The 13,989-nt window shown below is 35.9% G+C and overlaps 1 protein-coding gene across 2 annotated transcripts; it reads right to left on the bottom strand.

The window, feature by feature from the left end:
- Positions 1-7,348: 7,348 nt before the first annotated feature.
- Positions 7,349-9,412, bottom strand: LOC143592380 (uncharacterized). 2 transcript variants are annotated; one of them, XM_077072314.1, is made up of 4 exons: positions 9,357-9,412; positions 8,615-9,278; positions 7,638-8,551; positions 7,349-7,564 (listed from the first exon to the last, which is right to left on the bottom strand). In XM_077072314.1, the coding sequence occupies exons 2-4, from the start codon at positions 9,258-9,260 to the stop codon at positions 7,421-7,423; spliced, it is 1,704 nt and encodes a 567-aa protein (XP_076928429.1). In that variant the 5' UTR covers positions 9,261-9,278; positions 9,357-9,412; the 3' UTR covers positions 7,349-7,420. The 2 variants fall into 2 exon arrangements, with proteins under 2 accessions (XP_076928429.1, XP_076928430.1); XM_077072315.1 differs by having other exon boundaries at positions 8,624-9,278.
- Between the last annotated feature and the right edge of the window lie 4,577 nt (positions 9,413-13,989).

The raw sequence follows: 13,989 nt of genomic DNA, 5'->3' as shown, positions 1-13,989 counted from the left end.
CTCACCATCTCCCACTGTAAACCCATCTAATCCGCCACTTGCTGCCCCTAACCACCCGATGGTCACTAGGTCTCGTGCCGGCATCACAAAACCACGAGTACCTCTAAAGCTCCACACAACCTCCATCTCACCGCTTCCCGTCTCCCACTTAAAAGCTATATCTGATACTGATTGGCATGCCGCCATGATCGAAGAATATCGAGCATTAATGGAAAACAACACATGGGAACTTGTACCGAAACCTGCAAACACAAACATCATCCGATGTCATTGGCTTTTTCGACATAAATAAGATGCAGATGGTACATTGCAACGGTACGAGGCTCGATTAGTCTGTAACGGGAAAAGCCAACAAGTGGGCGTTGACTATGACGAGACGTTTAGCCCTGTGGTTAAACCAACCACCATTCGTACCGTTTTGAATTTAGCCGTATCACGAAGTTGGCCAATTCACCAACTTGATGTGAAAAACGCATTTCTCCATGGAGACTTGAATGAAACGGTCTTCTATGTTTCAACCGCTGGGATTTTTAAATGCAACGAAACCGAACTATATTTGTCGGCTTCTTAAATCGCTATACGGTTTGAAACAAGCACCACGTGCGTGGTATGACCGCTTTGCAACGTACATTACAAAATGCGGGTTCCAAAGTACCGTTAGTGATACATCATTATTCGTCTTCAACAAGGGTGACAAGATGGCTTATCTACTTTTATATGTAGACGACGTTATTCTAACTGCCTCCGATAACACACTTCTTGTTAGAGCATAATGTCTATTGCTAGGGTCTTAGATGTATTAGATATGATTGTGTAGAGCTAAAATGTCAAATGTATAGTTTGAGTTTAAAGGTCAACGCATAAGTCTTCAAGTCAATGCATATCATATGCGGCGTATATGATATACGTCGTATATCATATAGGGACTTGATGTGCTTGTTCATGTTTCCTATAAATAAGCGACTTATGCGTTATTACGTAGACTTTTGGTGAATGTTAGAGTGAGAGAGTAGAGAGAGAAAGTTGTTACAAAGTCATATCTTGTAATCTTTGAAGTTATCAATGAAGAGAATGCTTAATGTTTACTTGTGTTGTTTAATCTCAATGGATTCCGCACTTTGAGATATAATCTGTAACATCTATAGATCCTAATTGTTGATTACATCAGCATGTCATCCAATTTCACTTCTCCGGGACATTATTAACACTTTGTCATGGGAATTTTCCATGTCGGATTTGGGTAGCTTGCATCACTTCCTCGGGATACGAGTCACAAAGAAAACAAATAAGTTATTTCTTGATCAAACTTCATATGCCAATGACATCTTATCCTGGGCCAAGATGACAGATTGCAAACCATGCCATACACCAGTCGATACATCCACTAAATTGAGTGCCTCAAACGGGGATTTACTTTCGGATGGAACCTTGTACCGCTAACTTGTCGGGGCTCTTCAATACCTCACTATAACAAGGCCAGATCTCACCTATGCGATGGAACAAATTTGTTTATTTATGCATGCCCCTCGAGACCCGCATTTACAGTTTATGAAACGAGTCCTTCGTTACCTTAAAGGCACTCTCGAATATGGCTTGACCATTTCCCCATCCAAATCGACCCAATTAGTTGCCTACTCCGATGCCGATTGGGGAGGATGTCCTGATTCACGAAGATCAACATCGGGATATTGTGTTTTCCTAGGGGACAACTTGATTTCATGGTCATCTAAACGCCAACCGACTATATCAAGATCAAGTGCCGAAGCTGAGTATCGCGGTGTGGCTAATGCGGTTGCCGAAACAAGTTGGCTACAAAACCTACTTCTTGAATTGCTTATACCAACCCGCAAGGCAACTATTGTATACTGTGACAATGTTTCAGCATGCTACCTTTCTGAAAATCCAGTACAGCACCAACGTACAAAACGCGTAGAACTTGACATCCATTTTGTTCGAGAAAAAGTTCGTGTAGGGGCAGTTCGAGTTCTACATGTTCCCTCCGAGTTTCAGTATGACGATATCTTTACGAAGGGTCTCTCAAGACAACTTTTCACACGTTTTCGATCCAGTCTATGCCTCCGATCATCTACAGCACCGACTGAGGGGGTGTATTAATTGTAAATATTCTAGTCAATATTCTTGGTTAAATATTTATTGTATATAGTTATTTGTTTCCTTTTATATGAGCTTAAATTGCTCCTTAGAAAAAGTGATCTCTGTATATATATGATTGTGATTGGAATGAGAAAGGCACTTTGGAATTCACTTTCTTACGTGGTATCACAGCCTTAGGTTTTGGTTACTTTCTTTTTCCGCTACACCACCACAAAAATATAAACCCTATCCGTCGCCAACGATTTCAAACCCTTAGACAGGGCGGCTAGCCGCCATAGCCGCCGCCCTGTCCCATCTCCGTTGTTGGTTTCGTTTATATTTTTATTTCAGGTTTATGTCAAATAAAGCTTCGTTATTCATCGGCTGCCTTCCAATCCTATTGATATCACTATAACCTTTTGATACAATGATTTTCGGTTGATGACATCATAGATTGACTTTCATTACAAAAGTTCACTATGGTTTTGACTTTATGCTAATTTTCTCGAACATGATAAAGAAGCATGCTATATCTCTTATAGATCTGATTTTTTTACTTCATCTTCTTCATCTTGGTTGGGTTATTTTTTTTACTAGTTCTCTTGGTTTACTTCTAAGCATTTACGGCTGCTTCTTTTTCCTTGTTTTTCTTTAATTATTTTATCGGTGTTTGAGCCACAATAAGGACCATGTTCCACAGCCACCGACCTCAAACTACGGTTTGATTATATTAGTTTTCTTTTTCTTCTAAGATCTACGGATCTGATCTCTTGATCTACGGATCCAAGAGATCGCCGTTGACCACGGTCATCGGCCTTTCTTATTGTTCTTTCTTTCTTTTTACTTTTTCTTTCCTTTTTTTTAAGATCTTCGGATCTAAAAGTCCGCCGGATGCTAAGCCTCGACAAACCGACACACGACTACCGGTCATCGGTTGTGAACTTACCGCTAGCCGATCATGATTATCATTCAGAGAACCAAGAACCAATGAACTACAATCGCGTAATACCAACAAGCACAATAAAGCAAACTATGGATGGCACAATCAAACAATAAATGGATGGAGATATCAACACAATATGGATTTGATGGCAAAAGTTTTGATTTTCGAGTCGATTGAAGCACGTTTATCTTATTATTATTGTTATGTTTCTATATGTATTGTTTTCCAGTCTAAGCGTCCAATTCTCTACCGCTACGACTGCAGGGGAGTATTGGAACATATAGGATTAGGGTTTAGTACCAAACCCACGGGCCGGTTTATCTTTATATAGTGTAACCCTATATTGAATGGAATGTGCTGCTCATGTTATTGTGTATTAACCACAACCAAGCATCACCAATTAAAAGTCCTTAATAATAATAACAATAATATAGATAGATGATGACATACTTTAGCAATACTTTAGCAAGACTTTAAACTCATTTAATTGATGGCACCATAAATCATAAAGGATAGAAGATAATTATATTAAATGTGAAGCTTTATAAACTTGTACGATACGCTTGAAGAATGAGAAGATGTAATGGCAAATTATTTTTTCTGCTCAATTGTGAAATGACGTTTATGTCTTATCCTCTAATTGTGAAATTACATTCACGTCCATCACTCTACCTTAATAATATAATATATAATAGATAATTAAAGTAAACCAGCGAGAAAGCAACATTGTTCACCCTCTTATTAGTCTCTTCATTTGTTATCAAATGAGTAGTCATCATTTACCATTTGGTCTACGCCTAGCAGCCTCATACTAACAACAAAATAAAGCATTCAAGAGATTAATAAAACCACTTAAGAAAATACCATAAACATTTTATTTTCACTTGCACAAAAAAAACCTTACTTGTTAGTTCAAGTAATTAGAATTCAACTTCCTAGGATAAGCCTTCACAAACAACCTCTTTCATTTTACGGTATAAGATTATAAATTGTTTATTGGATTACATCGAAACAGAAGGCAAGCGGGCAACAAGCTGCGCCGCTACCCCTTTTTGAATCGCAAAACCCAATCTTTTAAAAACTATATTTGCTGATCTTGGAGTCATAACATTACTATGCATGACCCGCTGAACACGGGTAAGTAGCTCCACAGCTTCAGGCGCGAGGAAACCAAAAGTGTCAAAAGCAAAATGAATAAATACATGTTGGTTGTCAAGACACGCCTTTTCATGTTTTGCCACCTTACCTGAAGCAGCTTTTAATGTGGCTTGACCGACCGCGAAACCACTACTCCCTAAGCCCACCAAAGGAGAAACCCCTGTTAAATCCACACACACGTGTTTCCCTCCTATCCATCCAAACACCAAAATGTCAGCCGGTCGAAGAGATGATCTTCCCTCCGATGGGTCAGTCAGGAAATTCACAGGTGCTTCTTTCTTAACAGAAATTCCAGCTCACCTGAATATATCAAAGAGCACATCCCTAACCAGATCGTGTCGGTATAAGATCTCTAAATGGCTACCAAGCTGTCACATTTACCGAAAAAAGAAACAAACAATAAAAATAAACAGTCGGCTTTATAAAACATAACATCCGAAAATATTGCAGTGGCACTGCTTTCATAAAACCAATCAGTCTATTTCTTCCTCGATAAGAAGATCCCTCTTAACACAACTCGGTCACCTTATCAGGATAAAAAGTCTAGCTAACCTTTCTCAAGATTTATTGGAGGAAAAGTTATTATTTTTGGGGGTGATTTTAGAGAAATTCTACCAGTTGTACAAAATGGATCCAAGAGTGACATTTTCAATGCTTCCCTAAGTTCTTCCCACATTGGTAAAATGCAGGGTTCTTAGGTTAACAAAAAAAACATGAGGCTAACTGTCGGATGCCAATCATCTAATATGTAACACACCAAACGATTTGCAGAATGGCTGTTGGAACCTTGGTTTAAAAAAGCGCGCCTGAGGCGAGCCGAGGCGAGAGGCGACCTAAGGTGAGGGCCTCTTCGCTTTAGGCTAGTTAAGGCTAGCAATGTTCAAAAGGCGAGCCTGAGGCGAGCTTTTTAGGCAAAAAGCGACCTAAAGCGAAGGTGAGGCGCTTGTCTTTCGTACGCAAGTGGTTTTTAAGCATCTAAATGTTGTACAATATGTTTTTTTAGGTCGTATGTGTAGGTAGTTTATATATTAAATCATATATAATGCTTAAATATAGCTACATCATGAGTCAAGATGCTAAATATCCATGATATATACATATATAAAAATTATATAAATGCGTTCGCCTCAAGTACGAAAAGCTCTCGCTTTTGCGTCTGGCGCTTCACGCTTCTGTTTTAAACCCTGTCGCTTTTCTTCGCCTCTCGCTTTTTAAAACCAAGGTTGGAACTCGATGAAGGATAACTTGGGGGTCAAAATGATGGTGAAGGCATTATAGAGATTCCAAATGATCTTTTAATTGGTGATTCATCAGATCCAATTTCTGAGTTGACTGATTTTGTTTATCCTTCAATCTTAGAAAACGAGGTTGTACACGACATTAATGAACGATTTTTGGTATTATTTCCTAATGATGAAGTTGAGTACCTAAGTTTCTGATAGAATTGATCAGTCTAATAGTGCTCGTGAGGATTTCGATCCAGCTTTATGCTCATTGAATTTTCTAAATGGTTTAAAAATGTCTGAAATGCCTAACCATAGATTGACTTTTAAAGGCGGTGTGCCAATAATGTATAAGGAATATTGACCAAAAAAAACGGTATGTGCAATGGTACTAGACTTCAAGTAATCCAATTGGGAAGGCGTGTTATCGAAGTTAAAGTAATTTCAGTACCAATATCGGTTATCGCACTTAATTTACTCGTAGTGGTCTAACGTCTTCAGTTAAGAAACTCCTTTCTAAGTTCAACATAGTTTCCAATTTCAGTTAGTTTTGCAATGACAATTAACAAAAGTCAATGCCAGTCGTTAGCAAGAGTTAGAATATGTTTGAGAAGCCTGGTTTTTACACATAGTCAATTTTATGTGGCTTTATCAAGAGTGAAGAGTAGAGACGGTCTCAAAATGTTTACTTTGAATAACCAAGGAAAAGTTATAAACAAGACAACAAATGTGGTTTACAAAAATATTTAATAGTTTATGAATTTTTTGCTTTAATGTTTTAGATTATGTTTTTAAACAGTGTACTGTTTATCTATACTGTTTGTAAGTTTGTGTTTTAAGTACTTTGTTTTCGTGCCAATATGAATTGCAGTTGCATACGATGTTGCTCTACAAAGAAACATTATACACTATATTTTGTCGTTTCAAATATTATATGCTTATTCGATGATTTCTATATTTTCACGCATGACACCCACGGATCAATAACCTAGTTTTTACATTAAAACAAAATCCACCAAAATAACATGAAAACTTATATTATAGGATACACAATATAAACTTTGAACATCATACAATTTTGCAACATCATTAGATTAGGCTCCTGATCTTAACTTTATAAATCACTGACAGTTCATTTATAGGATCATCGATCTGACCAACCAAAGGCGGTATCATTGACGGTTCACTGCAACCAAAGAGACCTGAAGTAGGGTCCGCAGCTCATCCAAATCTTCAAATGGCTAAAACTTCCACACCAAGATCCACATCAGCCTATCATTTCCTTTGTTTCCTGAACACAAACTGTCCATTAGTCTTTTGTAACCAAAAATTAATCTTTTCCATAAATATGACACTAACATTAATCTTCATTTATTACTACTGTTTTTTTTAACTGTGAATATTTATAAACCAAACCAACACCAACAAAGAGAAAAAAGAACACCACCAACACACCCTCCACAACCCGGAGAGTAGCGCCACAAACATGAGCAAACTACTTGAAATCAAAGTTACACCATTATAACCAATCTACCGACCTGTACTTTGATCTTTTATTGAACCATAAAAATCCAAGCGCTTTAATATCTCCAATAATCTCCTCTACTTTCACCTCCTTGCCTTCAAAAACCTTTTCGTTCTTGCTTTCCAAATTCTCCAACAAGCAATAATAATAATCCCGTGAAACACCTCTTTCTCGACCTCACCAAGCTTGATGATCTTGTGAAGTTCTAACATATATCTAACCAAAATTACTACTGTTACTAATAAGTTTTATTATTGATTAGTTATAAAGTTATTATTATTATTATTATTACTATTATTATTATTATTATAAGGTAAACATGTAACAAAAGTTACGTGAACATAATAATAAGAAGCTATATATATTGTTATTTTGTGCACTTACTAGATTGTAGAACTGTGACAGCCGGACAAAGCCAGTGAACCTGGATCATACGTGCTTGTTAAGTGGATTATGAACCTCTGTTAAAAAGACGAATCAAGCCGCAATATAATGATCAAGAGGCTTTTGTTTGTTGGACTTTGAAAACATAAAAACACGAGTCCAAGATTTCTTGTTTTTGTTCGATGGCATCTTCGAATCTTTCTTTTCATAAACTTCACCCATGTACCCAACAACAGCCTAATGATCAAAAACAAAATAAGTTACCAAATCTTGATTGTAAATAACAATGAAAATGAAGTTTAATATTCACCTGCGCGCCTTGATCGATCACATTACGTGGTGGTAACTCCAATGGATTCCCTTCAACTTTCAGCACGCGTAACTTGGATAACATCCTAAACGAGTCCGGCAGCACGCGTATCTGGTTATTACACATATCCAACTCTTCTAGAAGCTCCAGATTCCCAATGGATCTAGGAAGTGAAGCCAGGTCAGCAAAGTTGTTGCTGATATCAAGCTTAGCGAGGGTCGTTGCAAAGCATAAGCTCTCAGGCATTGACTCAAGCTCATTAAAACTCACATCAAGTTGTTGGATGTTTTTTAATGATGACATGGTAGTTGGCAGCCTGCTAATGTTATTGTACCGAACAGAAAGTTTTTTTAATGACTCGATTCTTCCAACCGCTTCTGGTAAAGCTATTAGCTTGTTATAGTCTGCAAGAAGCTCTTTGAGTGATGAACAATGACCAATAGCATGTGGGATTTCTTCAAGATTATTAGTTTCAATGTTGAGTTTTTGTAAACTCACGAGTGAACCAATGGAATCAGGAAGAAGCGACAACTGGTTTGAACTCAAATCAAGTTCTTGAAGGCGGGTCAATCTACCTAAACTTGCAGGTAACAAAGTTAACACGTTTCCGTGTAGATCAAGACTGATTAAGTTAACAAGATCACATATGGACTCTGGGAGTTCTATAATCTTATTGGAATGAAGATCAAGTTTTGTTAAAGATAAAAGGTTTCCAATGGAAGATGGTAAGACAACAAGACCGTTTTCAGATAGATCGAGTGTGGTTAAACTTGTTAACTTCCCGATTGAATCGGGAAGCCATTCGATTTGGTCCATAAGTTTATTACCAAGATTAAGATCTTTGGTTCCTTTCTTTGAAGACACTTCAATCAAACTCGCAAGCTTTATCAGACTCAGTTTTTCACCATCTGCGCCTACAAAACGCAACATTTTTTATAATCGCATTATAATCTTTTTAAGTGACATAACAATCTTACCAGAAGTACCGGAAGGTTTCAGAGTAGAATCAACAATTTGAGGTCTGGAAAACTCGTTCGACCGGCCACCATAAAATGTGGATTTGGAAGTCTTTAAATAGCTGTCATCTTTAGAGACCAAATTAGGATTTTTGACTGATTCTTTATCAAAAGACAATCTTGAAGTGGATGATGTAGACACATTCATGCTGCTCGCGGTACTTTGATCAAGATTTGCACCCGCAAACGACGAAGAACTACTTGAATTTGATGTTGTCGTATTATTGTTACTATTAACAGCATTATTGTTATTTGGAATATTGGATGGTGCGCAACATTCGGAAGCTCTCTGAATCATTTTGTCGAAAAGTTGATGGTAGTGTTCGAGTTCTAGCAACTTAACCGCTTCCCGCTTCTGTTCTTTGTTTAGGAACTGATGAAAATGCTTCTGCATCTCTACCAACACATTGAAGAGTTCATCAGGGATGCACTTTCGCTTCTTTTGGCGGGAAATGAGTTCGAGTCTTGATTGTCCTTCGTTGTCTGTGTTTCTTATGAGAATGAGCGCAGCTTCAACGTCGTCGATTCCAGGCCTTGGAGGAAGAGACCTGTGAACCCTCATGATCTCTTCGACCAATTCATCCGCTGATTTGAAAGATGAATCCATGTGCTTCAACTTATATAGCTGATGCAAAATGATCAAAGATTAATTTAAATATTTTACTTAGAGAACAACATTAAAATTACAAATTCGGAAACTCACCTTCAAATGTTTTCAACTTATGGTAGTGAAATCACGAGTATGATCAAGTGTGTGTGACTAAAATAAATGTCTGTGAATGCTACAGTCCTTTATTTAAAGAGACTCACGGGATTCGCCGATTGGTGGGTCCAACCCGACATGAATCTAAAATTTTGGCACGACTCAAACTCGATAATTGTGTATGACATGGGAACCCAAACACTACCTGCATATTTACAGGTTAACCAAACACAAGCCGTTTGACTCGGAAATTATTTATAGGTTATTGCTTCCACATATTAATACTTAAAATTCACATTTTTATAGCAAAAATATATATATACAAGTTTATACAAAGCAATTGCATTCTAGTATGACCATTTCCTTTTCAGTTTTGAATTTTTTAAAAACACATTTTAAAAAACATTATAAATAAATGGGTTAAACGTGTCAACTCAAGAACCCATCGGGTTGACCCGAATCCGACCACTTAGGTAAAAGGGTTCGCGGGTTTAACCAAAACTAACACGGACCCATTTATGCCAAACCGACGAATTACGTATTAGGTACGTGTAGGGTTTTCGTGTCTTCGTAGAGATTCACACCACCCTTATCCTTATCTTTTGCTTGAATATGTTCCATCTTTAATCCTTCTTTTTATCACTAATGCTTTGTTAAAAATCTATTCATGAAATGTTCATACTTATAATCGAATATGTTTGCACTTAGGGTTTCAAACAAATCGAAAGAGCATGAACAAGGCCATGTTAAGAAAATAATGTGTTTATGAACGATTCACAGGCGCTTATCGAACAAGATTTTATGTTCATGTTCGTTCATTGAGAAATGAATGTGTTCATGAATGGTTCACAAACACAAACGAACACAAATACAATAGGTGGAGCCTAGAGATTGAGGTTGATGTTCATCAATGTGAAATAATGAGAAAGAAAATGAGAACAGTGCAAAAGCAATATGAGAATATAGTTTCGTATTTATGTTGGGGGTAATAAACTAATGAATATATAATGTTTAGATAAAATAAATAAATGTGCCAAAAACTTTCATGAACATGTAAAACGAACGTTCATCAACGCATTATCGAATGTTCACGAATACAACTGAACGAGAGGGGTATTGTTCATCTTCGTTTGTTTAACTAAACGAACGAAATTTCATGTTCATGCTCATCCATTTTTTAAATAAACGAACATAAATAAACTTTTTGTTAAACAATTCATAAACAGTTTGCTGAGCGTTTGATTCGTTTACAGCCCTATTCGTACGAAATAAAAAAAGGTTCATAAATGATAGATCCAAAACAGGATAAGTACAAAGTAGGGCCGGACTTTACCGTTATGGATGACAAGTGGTGTCGCATGAGAAGCTCACCCGTGTTTACAAAGCTCATGCCTAAACCGTCGTCTCTCCACCTTTTATTGGTTAAAGAAGAAGACACTTAACCACTCCCTTTTATGGGTCCAAATCAATACTTCTAAATTTGTGTAGTATTTATGCCCACCGACACCTCATCATAACTTCTTTATTACATGGGGGCCAACCATAATTATGTCAGCGGGTTGAATTGTTTAACCGGAAGACAGCCATATTTTTATTGGTGTCAAATTCGTTTATTTAGCCGCATACATTTTTATTATGAAAATATTTCAAACAGGTTGACGGGTGTAATAAAGTTTTAATCTTGCTAATCTAGGTGGTGGGTTTTAAAAAATCTGTTGAGCGGGTAAAAACGAGTTAGATATAACAACTTGAAACATGATTATTTGTGGGCATGGATATTTAAAAGTTGTCATCAGTGCTATCTCACTATCTAAATCATTTGAGTAAAGTGTCATTTTTGTCTTTGTGGTTTAACAAATAATACGAATTTAGTTTAAAGAGTTTATTTTTACATATGGAGCATCCACATTTTCTAATTCTTGCATATTACATCCAAATCAGTAACCCCGTTAAATTGAATCGTTAAGTCATGGGCAGACATGTCTTTTCACTTTCTTTATTATTTATTATAGGAGTATAGTGCCAAAATCATCCCTGAAGTTTGGTCACATTTGCGAATTTCATCCAAAAATATATTTTTTCGTAATTAGATCGTTGATGTTTCCCAACCGTCACCAATTTCATCCAAATTGTTAATTCGGTCTAAATTCAACGTTAACTAAAGGATGTTACTGCCCTTACATGTTTGTTTACATTATTATTATTATTATTATTATTACACTAAGCTAAACCCTTTATATGACTAAAAATAAAGAATAATAAACAAATGGATACTATATTGGATTCAAACATAGGATTCATGAGATGTTATATATGTCATCGAACAAACACATAATAATAATAATAATAATAATAATAATAATAATAATAATAATAACAAACATGTAAAAGGACAGTAACATCGCTGAGTTAACGTTGAATTTAAACTGAGTTAACAATTTGGACGAAATTGGCAATGGTTGGGAAAAACCGAGGGTCTAATTGCGAAAATATATATTTTTGGACGAAATTCGCAAACATGACAAAACCTCAGGGAAGATTTTGGCACTTTACTCATATAATAAAGAAAGATTGAAAAGACATGTCTACCCCTAACTTAACGGTTAAATTTAACGGGGTTAGTGATTTGAATGTAACTAGCTAAAATTGGAAAACATGAATGGTCTATATGCAAAAAATAAACTTTTTGGACTAAATTCGCATTATTTGCCAAACCACAAGGACGAAATTGGCGCTTTACTCAAATCATTTTAATAACATTTAAATTAAGTGTGTGAATTCGAACAAGAACCCCTTGAATATTTAGACTTGAGAGGTCAAATTATTCTATAAAGGGGGACAAAAATAAGAAGGATGAGAAGGATTTGTAGCAAAAAAACACCATAAAAATAATGAAAAATTAATAAAAAAATCATAACGCAAATTTTAATACAAAAACGAAAAATGTAAAACACCTGTTTCCACCATATTCCTCGTTGTCAATAAAAAAAAAGTTGAGTGAAAAAGATCATTGTATCTTTTTGTTTATCATTGTGTTTTGTGTTTATTTTCATTTTTGATTGTGTCTTTTTTCTTGATATTGCGTTATATTACTCAACATTGTGTCATATTTTGTTTGGCGTTGTGATATATTTTGCGATCTATTGTGTCTTTTTTTTTGTTTATCATTGTGTTGTTTGTTTATTTTTAGCATTGTGTTTTTCGTCATTTTTTAACGGGAATGACAGGGAAAATATTTTGTTTTTTTTTTCATTTTTTATTTATATGCTGGATTATGATCTTTTTATTTTTATTTTTTTAAAGGATTTTTTGTGTGACCACAATTTTTTCACACTCCTCACTTTTTTTTTTCTTTTTTTTTTAATTTTTTATATGCATTTTAACTTTTAAATCACAAAGTGATCAATTATGAAGCTAATAATATAAACCCATTTCTAATGCAAGATTCACTACCATCCATATACCATACAGTGCCACACTTAACCCACCCGTTCTCCTACGTTGATCGTCAACTTCAGTTACCATAAGCGAACCCGAAAGAGACAGGATCTCAAACGGCCCCTGCATTCACAATGATATAAGATTTGTTCAGATTGAGGGGTGTGCATAAACTAGGGGTGGCAAATAGGTTGGGTTGGGTCGAAATGGGTCATGGGTTGGAAACGGGTTAGGGTTGAAATGGGTTAGGGTCGGAATGATTCAATTAAAAAAAAGGTTGTTTTGGTTCGGGTCGGAACGGGTCCAAGTCGGAATGAGGCAAAACGGGTTTAGGGTCGGTTTTTTTTTATTTTTATTTATTTATGTTTTTTGAACGAGAACAACGGAGGAAACAGTTTTGTTTTTTTACATTTTTTGTTTTCGATTTATATTTTGAGTTATAATTTTTTAATAAAGTTTTTCGAATTTTTTTTGAGGTTATTAAGAACAAAATCCCCTAAAAAAAATTCAAAAAAAATCATAATTATAAATCTAAAACAAAAAATGTAAAAAAACAAAAATGTCTTACATTGTCCTCGTTAAAAAAACACCTTGATTCAAAACCTGTTTTGGCTCTTTCCGACCCGTTCCAGCCCGAACCCGTTAACCCGAGAAATGAGCTAAAACCGAAACTGAAAACCAAAATTGAACCAATCGAAACTGAAAAAATCGATCAAAACGAAACTAAAAAGCTAAAACCGAACAGAATTGAAACTAAAAAAACCAACCAAAACAAAACAAAAAACCGAAAACGAATCCAAAATCAAACAAAAAGAAACAAAAGAAACCGAAACCCAACCTGTCCAGTGCGAAACCTCGTGTCGGCTCGAAACCTGATCCGAGCCAAAACCTAAACCAAACTCGTTCCAATCCAAAACCCATTTCGACCCGAACCTGCCACTTTTCATTAAGACACTAACCCACATGACCCATTTCTTTACATTTGTCAACCCATTTTGACCCGAAAATAAGAGGGTGGAATTTCAAGTGACATATTTTGATCCATTTAGGTGCTGTTTGTTTTGTAAGACAAAAACTGTCTGCAATCTGATCTCATCTGATTTCATGTCTGCAACAGAAGATGTGATCTGAAACTCTGCAATCTGAAAATATAACACTGCTTGTTTTATAAACTGGATATCATCTACATAAGATG

Source organism: Bidens hawaiensis, unplaced genomic scaffold, assembly GCF_021521415.1.
Source record: "Bidens hawaiensis isolate Kalapana, Puna unplaced genomic scaffold, B.hawaiensis_p1.1 tig00040717_1, whole genome shotgun sequence".
Classification (NCBI taxonomy): Eukaryota; Viridiplantae; Streptophyta; class Magnoliopsida; order Asterales; family Asteraceae; genus Bidens; species Bidens hawaiensis.
This window is presented reverse-complemented; position numbering and strand designations above follow the sequence as displayed.